The sequence below is a fragment of the Schistocerca piceifrons genome, chromosome 4, assembly GCF_021461385.2.
Source record: "Schistocerca piceifrons isolate TAMUIC-IGC-003096 chromosome 4, iqSchPice1.1, whole genome shotgun sequence".
Taxonomy (NCBI): Eukaryota; Metazoa; Arthropoda; class Insecta; order Orthoptera; family Acrididae; genus Schistocerca; species Schistocerca piceifrons.
This window is the reverse complement of record NC_060141.1, coordinates 230,939,283-230,953,442: the sequence shown is the minus strand read 5'-3', so window position 1 is coordinate 230,953,442 and position 14,160 is coordinate 230,939,283. Positions and strand designations below refer to the sequence as shown.

General features: G+C 39.4%; 1 protein-coding gene across 1 annotated transcript in view; it reads left to right on the top strand.

The window, feature by feature from the left end:
- LOC124795743 overlaps positions 1-12,899 on the top strand; it is a 37,084-nt gene extending 24,185 nt beyond the window's left edge. Inside the window, exons 2-3 of the mRNA XM_047259826.1 lie at positions 11,277-11,388; positions 12,463-12,899. Coding sequence (XP_047115782.1) covers positions 11,277-11,388; positions 12,463-12,899 — 549 coding nt within the window. The remainder of the gene's footprint in view (positions 1-11,276; positions 11,389-12,462) is intronic.
- The last annotated feature ends 1,261 nt before the right edge of the window (positions 12,900-14,160 follow it).

Sequence of the window (14,160 nt, the reverse complement as noted above, 5' to 3'; positions counted from 1 at the left end):
GGTTGCGCCTAGTAACCTGGAAACACATTCGTGAAAGAGAACACAAAACGTAAAAGATATTGTGTTGACCTAGTTACGTGTATTCTTACTGTGGGGACTAAAAGGAATGAATAAAAAGATGAATTAGAAAAGATGCGATAGAAGATGTCACACGACTATTTCACAACTATAGAACATTAGAACGAGATATGTATACGTCCTGAGTCGCTACTGCACACAAAACTGCAGAGTGCCTTACGAACAATGAAGTCAAAGAGATTCACACATAGGTGCCTACACATCACTACTGTTCTATGTATGTATGTGACTCGCATAATTAACCTCTAGCTTAGGAAAATAGACTCATTTTGTTGTAGAGCAGTAATCCTTAGCAGAGCAGGTATTCCAGAAACGCTGAACTACCAGGTGGTTACAATTAGAATATAGCCACTAAGAGAGGTCCAGTGCACGTTGTAAGTATCGTATAGCACAGAAAGTTGGCAGATATTCTAATATGTAAATACAGAAGTGACTGACACGGGAAAAAAAATTAGTTGGAATTATGGCCACTAGGTACAAATCTAGCGCTGTAAAGCATCTCCTCGACGTCATATTGGATAAACCGTGTATGCCGTGATTAATAACAAAATTAAAATTATTCCTTTCTCACTTGTTTCACCTTTCCTGCACACGTTCAGTTTCTAGTCCATTACATAAGGATATACTTATACGTCTTTATCTTATAATAATTACAGGTTTTTCTTGCACTCACAGCGCCAGATTTGCCACTGGTGGCCAAATTTGGAACTATTTTTTCCCTCCTAAATTGGTTCCGCCTTAACATATTACAATATCTAAAATGTTTCGATGCCGTACGATAAATGCAGCCCATGCTGAACACCTATGAGGAGCTGTACTTTCATTATAAACAGCTGGTACCTTGTTATCACTACGACCATAAAACAATGACCGAAAATTTTGCGTATTGACTATATCTGCACCTTATGTGAGTAACTTCGACTACTTTGTCCATTGTATATTAGAAATGGAAGAAACAACTCATCCTTTTGCCAAAGCTGGTAGTCTACTTCTCTTTGAATGTGGTGTAATTCTTTTTCTGAAACTGGTGTAAATTCGCTAGTGATGTCATAACATTTCTCGTTCTTGAAGCCTTGATTATGTACTGTCATCCAAAGCATCTTCAGTATTGTAGCAGGCAGTTTACATCTTTAAAAGTACCGGTCATTGCTTACGACAAAGGAAAGCTGCCACATGGTAATTTTCACTTCGTAATACAGTTCTATCAGCACCGGCATTTAACTGACGTCGGATCAGAGGAGCATGCTACTCCCAGATTTGCTGGAGCGGTACTGTTTTCGCGCGAAAACCCTTTCTTCGGTACTGATTATTAGTGGAACAACACTTCAAACAGCCGGGACAACTTAGTGCATTTGTGAATTGTCACGAACAATACCTACAGAAGTGATGCGCTCTAGCAGTTAGCTGTGGTGTGCCGGCACTCGGCAGCAGTGAAATGCCGGAATTTTTTGTGTGCTCAGGAGCAATTCCTCGTTATTTATTTATCGCTTATTGTGCACGAACAGTACATGTGTGTGTTTTCTTGGTTGAGGACTATAGTCGCGGATTTGGGGTGGCACACTGTTTTGCGACTGCTGTTTTGTTACTTTTACCAGCGCCAACGTTGTGACTAAAATAAGAAGGGTTATTCTGAAACTTCAAGTATGTCATCTAATAGTCTGCCTAAGCGTGGATATCTGAGCCATGTGTAGTAGCAATTAATTTCAGACATTTTACAGAACTCTGGAATCCACATGGATTGTCATCTCAGCATAAATGAGGCCACTAACGTGGACACAGAGGAAACAACTGTAGGGAAGTGTTTTCTTACAAATTCTCATCGTTTTCTACTTGACTACTCACTGTAGGGTCTAAGCATTGCCCATTAGTAGTTGTTTCTTTAAGGATGGTTCCACATCCACCACATCCTTACAACGGATACAATCGTTTCTTCTTCCACCAAGATTGCTAAATCCATACAGATTGCATTATTCTCAAGGACGCCATTTTTGTTCTTCAGTACAAATAAACGTTGTGAGTGCACTAACTTTCTGTGTGAATAAAAACAGATTATGTGAATATACGACTATATGATTCTGTACAAGACTTGACTGTCTGCTTTCTGTCGCTCCTACTCGTGATACGTTGTTGTAATCTCCTCGCCATACGTACAATGATTTCTAGATGCACGTAATATTTGTCATAAAAGCAGATTACTCCGCTTTTCCCTGAAGTTCTATACCCCAGTTAAATCCTCTGCATGGATCTCACGTTTCATAATCACAAATGAACTACTCTAAATAAATTAATTAAACTGAATTCCAGAATCAGCCAAATTTCCTTCTTATAAATTGTTTACCACATAGTGATATAGTGTGGAGGCACTCCGTTATCAACATATAATTTCAGAATGTAACTGTCGTTTTATAGTCCGGAAAACAAAATCCATCATCACATTAATTAAATTGATTTTCTCAGCCTTGTTTTGATGAACGGTAACAAGGAGCACCTGGGTGACACTCGGCTGTCCCAGTTTTGATCTAGGGCAAGTTTTAAATCGTCACAAGACACTGAATGAGAGCGTTGACTATAATACTGGGACTTAACGGGTGTCATCAATATGGGATAGTGATTTAAGATCGACTTGTTTAAATTTTACATCAGTTCAGAAAGAGATCAAGAATTTCAGGCACACATATCTCAAATCTTGGTTCATTAGACAATTCATGAGGAAAACCGGCGTTTTTTGTGTTTCAATAATTCTGGTATTCATCTTTCTGTAAGATATTCGAATCTCTCAGATTTAGGTTCTTACGATAATCTTTGGCTTTCTTTAACAGGTGAATTGCCCAGCCCGTCAAAAACTGAACACAGGTCAAGTACGAAAACAGAAAAAAGGTGCAGTACACTTTGAAAAAAGAAGCAAAGTTGAAACACTGAAAGGCTCAAGCTTAAGATGTGGAACATCGAGGGTGTTGCAAGAATCACGGCGTCGTGGTTGCATGTTTACGATGTTGAACTGCAAAAGGAAAATCGGTGTTCCAATCTCCCATTTTTTCTTTTTTTTCACAGAATTATGAACTTTCCGTATGGTCCGTAGACTTAGCAATAGTTGCACAGTTATAGAATATGAGTCATATGAGAAAAATGTGTTACCGTCGTTAGTAAGTGAGATGAACAGTGATAGCAGGCGAGATGCCGTATAGGTCTCTCAAAGAAATGAAAACAACGAATAAACGGGTGCGAACTACGTCACAACAAAGGATTTAAAGAGATGGAACTTAAAATATGGAACGCAAGAGTCGTAACAAGCGGTACTTTTGTAGAACAAAAAGGCGGTATGTACGTCTGGAGGTCCCCGTCTTGTACCCTGTTGTTGTAAAGGGAAGTTACTAGGCGACACAAAATTAAATTTGAATATAGTGAACAGTGAAATGTTACCACCGTCCACCTTAAATGACAAACGATGCTAACGTTATACCTCTGCGAGGAATTTTTGAAAAGTTGACCGAGAGATAACCTAATGGAAACTAGGAATCGTTTCCGAAACACCCCAGGAGAATATAATCAGTAGTAAACGGTGGGTCTGGAACAGACGTTGTCCAGCACAAAAGGGAGCTGTAACATTACATGATAAGCCCTGTCGCCAACCTAATTACTTCTTCTTGTGTCAAGAAAAATGATAAAGGAGAAGGTATTGCTGAGACTAACCTCACCTTCCTTTACACACACACATTAAACTTTTCCCCTATATCTGTTCACACTATGACACAATAACTCAACCTTGCAGATAAATTTGTTACTAACTAGTAAGTCAGATAAACAAATGACCAGTGAGGTAATAAACAGCAAGGTATGCCTCTCAACAACATGTACCTTAAATGAACTAGGTGCAGCAGTTAATAAAACCAGTTACCGACACATGTGAATATAGTAGCAATACTGAACATGGAAACGCTTGAAATGATTCCGAATTTAAATCAGGGGTCTGCTAATGATCATGATCTACTAATTCATTGCTTAGCACAGGGTCTTTATGCCTGTGCATTAACCATCGTGCTTTAGAATAGAAAACACAATAAGTAGTTCTTTCAGAAATTTGTGTTGAAGCAACTAAACAGAATGCAGATCTACCTACACTGGCTCTGATGGAGCTTTTGCATTTCTTCATTAACTAACTAGCGTAACCATGAGAAACCTTAAACTTTCACGATTTCAAGAGTCATGCTCATTAACAAAACTACACCAGTATGTATGAGAAATTGTAAGTATTCTTATCACTGCTTATTAATTACGTATATCACAACAAGCTATAACTCATTAAATTACAAATGTTCTTTCATAAGCAGTCTTTCGACCAACTCAAAAATATAATTGGCTGTCCAAATGACAACATAACCTTAAATTCAAGTTCAACCACTTTCTCATAACATATTAGGACACTCGGAATTAAATTAACTAGAATAGGATTCCTTTCCAGGTTTCTGATTTGGTATAATCACGCGTGCAAGAGTTTTCAGCAACACCACGATTATTACTATAAAATCAACCAAATTTCTCAAATAACTGATTCATTTACAGAGTTCCTAATATAAACAATTTAGTGGAAGGCTGATGGCACTGGTGGTGCAATTTGCAGGGGCAATTAACTTGGAGGCGATGCAGTCATGGCAGTACCGTTTGCCTTGCCCTGTTACATATCTTCTTGGCGTCGGAACTGTGTTTATGGGGCCAACAACCAAGCCATTATAATGGTATCACCATATGCAGCATGCGAGACCAATAAATACTGTCCTTAAGCTCTTCTGACCTCAAAATCTTAGGAATGTGAGCCGCAATGATCCATTATTGTTAGCAAGGTCTTAACCAAAGCACTGCTCAGGCCGGACTCCTTGCGCGCCAACCATACCTTTTCCACTCCGCCAGGATGCTTCCATATCTGCGGGATTTCCCCACATCTTTCGCATTCAACCCTATTTTCAATAACTATGAACCTGCTTATTTACAGTATGAGATTGTCCACTCCTTGTATCTGCGCAGCGAGTGGACTGATGTGTACAAACTTAGCTTACCACTTTGCGTACAAATGGGCAAAACATCTGAACTGTCTTCTGAAGCCCAGGGTGTTAAACAGACATTCTAAGTAAATATGAACCAGTAAGGCATCCAATATCAGGTGCGGATCGTAACAGAATTCATGAGAAATGCTGCTGTCACCTAACTAGAACGCATGAATTGATAAAAGTGAAAGTTTGGGGTTTATTCTACAAATACAAAACAGCTATTCCTTTTTTTCTACATATAATTTACCAACTGTGCTTTCAGGTGTCAAGTGATACACAACAATCATATTCTATTACTTTCACCTCTCAATTACAAAATACTTAACTCTTGGACATTCTAACTGACGATTATTTTAATCGTTATCTCTACATATGAAAAAAATTTTATCACAGGAAAAAATGATTGAAATCTTCAATTGTTCATTTACATCTACGATGTCATAGCTGTTCAATGCTCTCAGTTGGTGGAGATCAAATTTACTTATTAAACCCATGAAAACCTCTCATTTGCTCAATGTGAGGGTTCGTTAGTATCCTAGCTATCGGTATTCAATGGTCAAAGCTCACGCAAGTTGGTGTTATGAGAATTATCAAAACCAAGCTAACTAACCAAATTTCATTGTCTTTTTCATCACTTCTTGACCAGCTTAAATTTCTGGATAATCAGTATTTTGTTGTTCTGGTTCTAAAAATATTCCTTAACTATTACTCCATTATAATCTCTTACTTACCACTGCAGAAGAGCATCACCAGCTTGAACAGTCCACTGCTGACATGCAGGATTGATCAATTCATGAGGTTGTCCTCATACCTGTACATATGCATTCACTCGATGCAATTTGAAATGAGACTCATGTCACCAAGCAACAAAAACAGAATTATTCATTTATTTAAAAAAATCTTTTTCAATACAATTGTTTGCTATCAATCTTATTTATCTATTTATGTTCTCATACTCTTTACCCAATTAGATTGTTCAATATTTTAAATTTTTACTGGTATCCTCATTGCTAGAGGCAGAACTGAGGGTCAAACACTAACTCATCACTTAGAGTTCATGGGTTTGTTATTTTCGCCATCTCCCTTTATCCCACCCATGCGGGCCTTAATCTCCTGTCCAGTCTAGATATTCTGTAGCAGGAATTACACTGGCATAAGCCACTCCGCAATTGTATATGGACCATCTGAAATGCATAAAAAGTTTGCTGTGGAACCTTGACTTCCTGCTGTAATTCGTTTGAGTTTAAATTTCATTTGTAAAGGTATTTGTTCCAGCAACTTACTGCCAGTTTGGATGATAATCTTTGAACCAACTATCCAATATTTTGCCATATTGCAAATTTTCAGGATGTTTATCTTAATGTTAAATTTTTGGAGGGCACAGTCTTTGAGTAAGTGCTGGTTATAATAAATTGAAATTCATGAAATGTACACATGCTCTCACTGTGCTCTGGGTAGTTTCCGCAGTATCCGGTTCAGCATCTGGAGTGTCTGCCTGTAACCAGCCAGAGGGCACAGAAGATAACAAGAGGGGTCGCTCCAGACTTGCTCCATCCGTCGAACCATTGATAGGCAATACGAAAACTGTAATCTTCCACCACGCCAGTATTCCTGCTCACGCGGATCCGGGTAGAGTTCCGTCTTCGCCAGCCATTGTCTGATGTACTGTGTCATCACCGTATGGACACCACTTTGCAGCGGACGTGGCTTTCGCCTCCCGGACGGCAGAGCTCCCACGACCTGTTGTCTGAACCCTGGTGACCTGTGCCGTGGACATGTCGTGCTGCTCATCAGATAGAACTTTGAATTTGTACTTTGGTTTGAAGACAGACTTTTCGTTGCCAAGGGAACGTTATCTATGCTCTCAAGAATCCGTTCCGTTGTAGGACATTTGTTTCCGACGAGCTTTTCCTTCGCATTACTAAGACGAATTTCTATAGAAAGTTTATTTCCATTTGTTAAACTGCATCAGAAATAGGAGACTGCTTGTGTTCGAAGTTTACCTATTCAAATATAGAAAGCTCAATGATATCTACTTGTGATCTTGTGTGAGCCAGCCACGGTGGCTGTGCGGTTCGAGGCGCTTCAGTCCGGAACCGTCCTACTGCTACAGTCGCAGGTTCGAATCCTGCCTCGGGCATGGATGTGTGTGATGACCTTAGGTTGGTTAGGTTTATGTAGTTCTAAGTTCTAGGGGACTGATGACCTCAGATCTTAAGTCCCACAGTGCTCAGAGCCATTTGAATTTTGTGATCTTGTGGAAGCATTCCCAGTCAAGAATATTTCAGAGCCCTTGCCATATCCTGTAGAAAAACGGTGAAGCTTCGTTGCCTTTCACTCAGTCCCTTAAAAGACTAATAGACGATAGTAAAATGTTTTGCTCATCTATTTCAATGTTAACTCTATCAGTAATAAATGTTGTCCATTTATTCTGTCGCCAGTGTCTGCACCCCACACTCCTCTTTTCTGATCGTGAAGGGGTTCCTCATGAAACAGAATAGGTCTATCGGCGCACCAATGTGGCAGTTTTGGGAATTAACATACTAGTGTAAATTGAAAGAAACCTTGTCTGAAAAGGGAATGAGGTAAAGGATCCATTTCATTGTCATAGACTAGTGTCAAAACCCATTCCCCAAACCTAATCCTATGCCTGGGATCACCGGGCTTAGGTTCTTGAACTACTGTTAGTTTATAGGGCCTCAATCTAAATAACATAGCAGCTCTCTGCACAAATGTGCAAGAAATTTGCGTTTGCTGTGAGAGACGACTAAGAGGCATTTTAGAAGAATTTTCCAGGCGGCATTCATCATTTACACTTCTTGCCAAGAATACTTCCAATTCACGAAATGTGTTCACTGATTGGTGAGCTGCATTGCGAATCCGAATTCGAACACTTGGAAACTTCTTTTCATACCATCTTCGAAAAATGCGAGAGTTTCGCAGTCTACAATGCTACACTCTTGATGTTTGTTTCACCGTTCGGATGACACTGGCCGAAAAGGCGCGTAGTTCGGCATTAAATGGGGGTATGCGGGACCCGTTCGACGGGCTTACGCAGCACAACTTGGAATAACAACCGCGAACATGCGGTCATCATGTAAGTGGAATATTCTCATATTTAAAGGGGGAATAGCATTAGAAAAAAACGTCTCGAAGAATTCGTGACTGACTTTCTTCACATTTCTATATAATACTCTAATAAACATTCGGTTATACATAGTGAAATGTCAGTGGACGCCCCAGGATAACAAAACCACTAAACGGGCCTGGGAAGGGTTCAGGACATTTATCGCAAGTCATTTATTACTTCACAGAAATTCAGCAATATTTTATTTTACAGACACCAAAAACACAAATAAAATATAAAGATTCAGGCAATAACTCCAAAATTGCTTGAGTTGAGCCAATTGGCGATTAATTAGTTAATGTAAATGAATAAAGGGCAACAATTTATGATTGACTTAAATGTAACTCGAACACGAGCTTAGCGCTGGTTAAACTATGATAGCAATGATGCTAAAGATGACAATTCCAACATTCGGCTGGCCAAAGCGAGTGCTTGACATTAATGAATGTAACTTACAAGAAGTGTAGCATCATAAAATTACGCAAGTCTGTTATCAACACAAATATCTAATATTTGATCAATCAGAGAAGCCCCTTGGGCATAATCGAGATACTGACGCGGAAAAATGATGAAATACTGTTTAACAAATTGAGCACCACGCCAATATTAGAACTATTATGTTAAAACCAAACTTCCAACAGGGAAAACATGGAAGGGGCAGGTACAGAAGGCCAGATCTAAATAAGATGGTTTAAGATAACGGGCACTACTTGTTAAATTAACGCCCGATTGCTCCGAGATAGAAACTCAACTTATTGAGGGATGCCGTAGCAAGCAAGGAGGCCGCAAAGTATACTGGCTATGCCCAATGAACCGGGTGGTAAAAGGTAACACTCCGTCTCAGTGCTCCAAATCCTACGAACACCTCGAAAACCCGAGGTCAAACAATCAAACGTTTAACTCACGCTTAGTCATGAAAGAAAATATGAAATCGCTCACACCAAGAAACGTAATGGGGCCGTGGCCTCAGGCCCCAACCAAACATTACGTATTACAATACGAATACTACTCCCTAATGATTAGTAAAAGGATTAACCAGCTAATCTTAAGAAAAAACTGCAACAAGTTAATGTAATAACCAAGTAATTTCAGATTATTCAAGCACATTAACTTGAGTGATTTAAAAGGTAACGGGCAAATCTTGTGGGCTTAGCTTATCACATGGTTAACACCGACCTTAGTTTCATTTTGATTATTAAGTGAATACATCTGAAAAGTTATACGATTTGAAGCTTGAAGTCTTTCGGGGGAATGCTTATTTTTTATAATGTTAATATTGTGCCATAATGTTTTGTCTGACGTTAACCCATAAAAGTATGTTCCTGAGAGACAGAGCTGGAGTTTTATCTTGTTAGATCGACAATACCGTTCCCGCCACTGGCGGGAATGACTCTGTAGCTCCAGACAACTTTTGTCTCACTTTTGTGGTGGGAATAATCGTTGATGGTGAGAGTTACACCTTGTTTTATCACATGTTATTTGTCTGTGGAACAAAAATTTCCAGCAGCGCCAGTTTTTTTGCTTGTCTAGCAGATACATATTTTCCAAAGTGCTCCTTAATTTATGTTGAGTAGAACTTGATGCAGCTGACTGCCTTTTCTTTTAGTAATTTATTTAAATAACAAGATGTAACATTTTTGTAATTTATTATGCAGGTGAAAAAATGAAGCCGTATCCATCTACATCACGAAAAAGAAGACATACCGAAGTATTGAGACGGGATAATTTCAATTTGGGATGATCTCTATTGGGGATGATCTCAGTTTTGGAAGGAACTTGCAAGGCTGTAGTCAGAAGTAGATGGAAAGAAATGAATGTAGATTATTTAATTTCAGCCCGTTCCGATTGTGATTCTTCATTTTCTCCTCAAGGAGAAACCTCCAGGTCTTTCTTTAATGAATAAGATCAGGTGTTGATTTTCCCTGCGTAGATGACCAAGCAAATAAAATATCAGTTCTCTTTCTTTACAAAGGCAAAATTAGATTTTTTTGGGGCATCAGAAGAACTAACTACAGCTAGAAGACTGATTCTTGATACCATAATGCGGGGAATACAAGGCTGTTCACAACTGAGATGCCGGCCGCTGTGGCCGAGCTGTTCTAGGCCCTTCAGTCCGGAACCGCGCTGCTGCTACGGTTGGAGGTTCGAATCCTGCCTCGGGCACGGATGTGTGTGATGTCCCTTAGGTTAGTCAGGTTTAAGTAGTTCTAAGTCTAGGGGACTGATGACCTCAGATGTCAAGTCCCATAGTGCTTAGAGCAATTTTTGAGTTAGTTACACCCTCCAGCTACTTCTCTGCATAGTCACCGCTCCGACTTAGACATTTGTCGTAGCGTTGTAGCAACTTTCCAATATACTCTTCATAGAAGGCAGCCGCCTGTGCTTTCCTCCAATTCTCTACGCCCTACTACAGTTCGCTGTCTGTGTAAAAATGTTGCCTTCTCATCCAGCGGTTCATGTGAGCCGAGTTGAAACTCAGGACGAACCAATTACGCGCTGTGGTGTGGATGATCAATCACTTTCCATCGAAAACGCTACAGAAGCGGCACGATATCAGGTGAAATACTTCACCACGTCATCGTATTTGGAGGAGACACAATTTTCTAGGCATCTTTACTTGCACACTGTGCGCTCAGAATTGAAAAGAGCGACGTGCCACGATCGACGGGCATACGAGAGACGATGTCCAACATATCCGCGTAAAACTACATCGCGACCGATGGGAACTTACTTCTTTTCCAAATAGGGCGGGTGCACACGGGAGACTTATTGTCCCGCAACTGTCTCGTCTTTTCCACAGAGTCTGTACAATAATATGTAAGAGGGCACACGGAGCGATGCGATAGCGACACAACTTTTCAGCTGCTCTGGTCACCGGCAGAAGGGCGACGCAACTGTCTCCTCCCACAGGCTGTACGTGCGCCCGTACACTGGCGACAGTTTAGTTACCGTCTCTGTTATCTGCAGTTGGAAACGTTAAGGTTCGTAAAACGGCTATTGTGAGGGATGAAGACATCGATAGTGAATAGCTCATAAATGAAGTAGAAAGGAGTCCTGTATTGTTCAATAAAACTTTAAATGATTATTGTGACGCTAATTTGAAAAGCGAACTATGGGAAGAAGTGTGTGTAAGCATATGGAGTACGATCTGTGGACAACTCTCTACAGAATAATATAAAACACTCAGGGAAGTTATTATATTACGAAGTTGCTTTTATGGGCACATTTTTCACATCGTTGCTATATTAGACTTCTTAATAATGTTTTGTGGATAGAATAAGTAGGTTATTCAGTGTTGTTGAGTTGTAGGGAAATCAAAGTCCATCGTACTGTCACGGCACAGATCCTCCAGGGGACGTAGAATAGGTTGCAAAATAGTTGCGTATACTGAAAGCAGATACACTTCTAGTCTGATGTTCAATGTCTATACTCTGCTGTGGACATTCATAAGCCATATCTGTAAAGTTGATTCCATCTCTTCTGCGAACAAAATGGTGGAGCACACCACATATTTTGATTACTGTATCGCAGAAATCGATGGTAACATTAAGAGAGCTGTGGAAAATACGCCATTTGTTCTTCAGTATGCAGAATTTGCATTCAACCATACGACGAGTAGTTATATGCCTAAGGTTGAAAATTTTCTTTAGTGAGGTTAGAGTTTTTTTAGAAAATGGGCTCAAAATGTGCGTCAATAAACCAAATGCTTCATCAGCAACCAAACAAAAAAGCAATGTTTTGAAGGCAAATTGATATTCAGCATCGACCCACACCATCAGCACCACATAAAATAAATTTTTATAATTAAAAAATTCTGAACCAGAACTTTGAGGTTGTGTTATTCGAATTTGCTTTCCGTCTACAGCACCTATGATGTAAGGGAAATTGATGTTTTTACAGAACTGTTCAGCATTGTGAAACCGCTCTTCTTCACATTTCTCTGGCATATTCATAGGTTGCAAAACATTCCATGTTTCAGTGCATGTTGCTTTCACCATTTTGCGAATTCTGCTAGCACCAACCAAGTAGTTGTATGGAAGATCGTTGAAACTGCATCGATTTGCTAGGTACCTGAAAAGAAATTTTAATAATTTATGAAGTTTCTTAAATGATTTAAAGTAACTGAATTATAATAGTTTTCATTTTTATTTCATGATGATAAATTAAAATCTACAACAATGTTAAGTGTTTCAATTTATTGTCTTTGTTTCCTAGGAACGCTGGCACAACGAAGATGGAAAAATCTTAGGACATTCTTTGCAAGAGAATTGCGTGAGAAAATATCAGCCCAGTCAGGACAACTAGCTGGAAAGCGCCGAAAGTACAAACTTTACCATGAACTTTTATTTCTTCTACCAACCGTAGAAGTACGTGCAACAAGTGGAAATCCTGAACCAGTAGTAAGCAATGAGGAATCTGAGGAAACCGAGAACGTTCAAAGGCCACCCATTGTTTGTTCTCCACGTACCTCCTACAATACACGTAAGAAGAAGGAGAGTTATGAAGAAACCTTTCTCGATATACTTCGAGAGAAGATAGAATGTGCTTCACCAATGGATGACGTTGCAACACATTTTATATTGTCTGTTATACCTATGCAGAAAGCAATACCCACACACAGAATGATCTACGCAGAAATTGAGATTTTTTAGGTAATAAGACGTTTCCAGAACACGTGTCTACCAAATGACACACGTGATAATCTCAGTGGTGGCGTTCGGTATTTTAGCTTCTCCACCCCTGCGCGAGTGTTTACTGCAACATCTATGTCCGATAATCAACCTACCGCTGGAAACAGCTCGTACTCTGTCCTTACTTCTCCTCATGATTGCGAAGTGTAAACTCATACATGACTAATTTTTCTGTGCCTTCAGATGGATCAGAAACTATGTACGATGTCACTACATGCAACAGTGTATAAATGTACAAATGTTTACCTGCACTCATTTTCTGCCGTTTCAGTCAGTTGCTTTGGACATATTTTAAACAAAATATAACAATTACTGTTATTAACTAGTTTTCTGGAATAATAAATAATATCAAGCTAAATAAGAAATGTGTAATTACGTGCAACCTACCTTAATGTAACATCGAGCCTCTTTTCTGGTGGAATCGACAGTCGAATATATGTATTTTGGTAGTTAAGGGCAGGTCCCAGAATTGTCAATAGCTCGTCAAATGACGTTACACTCGTGCCGAAGTAACTGAAGAAATTCTCTGAATGACGTATTAGCTCCAGAAATATTAAAGTGAATTTCTCTTTATTTTGTCTTTCAGACATAAGCAGGTGAATCCAATACTTCCTTTTCCGTTGTTTTGTCCTTTGTCCAATGATACGAGCACAAACCACTGCGGTATCAAAACAATCCATCTCTTTGTACTGGTCGACTGCACTACAAAAACTCTTGAAAATGGATCCGCTGTCAGGAAACAGTTGCTCATCGTGCGCGAGCTCTAAAAAACCGAAGCAACAGGAAAGCAACAATGACGAAATGGTTGATAGGGGTTCTGATAGTACTACACTGAAAAAATAAGAACTTCGTAGGCTGAACAGATAAGAGGGACATATTGGTGTTGCTACGATTTCAGGCATTTAGTTCCTCGTTTAGTGCAATGGATCATAAACAGTCACAGTAATGTAACAGATAGAAATTGCTTTCCCTCCGTCGAACCACGCAGACAACTTCAGAGCAAGGGGATAGCCCACATAAGTACAGCGAATAAAAAACAAAAAACAGAAATTCCAACCGAATTCTTGTCTTTTAAGAATAGTGCTGTCGGCTGTTCACGTTATGGATTCAGTAATAGAATTATTCTGTTGTAAATAGTTAAAGTGAACAAAGCAGTGATATACCATCCAGTTTGCTTTTCTCAAAAAGTGTGGATGAAATGGCAAGAAAACCTGAAATTGTG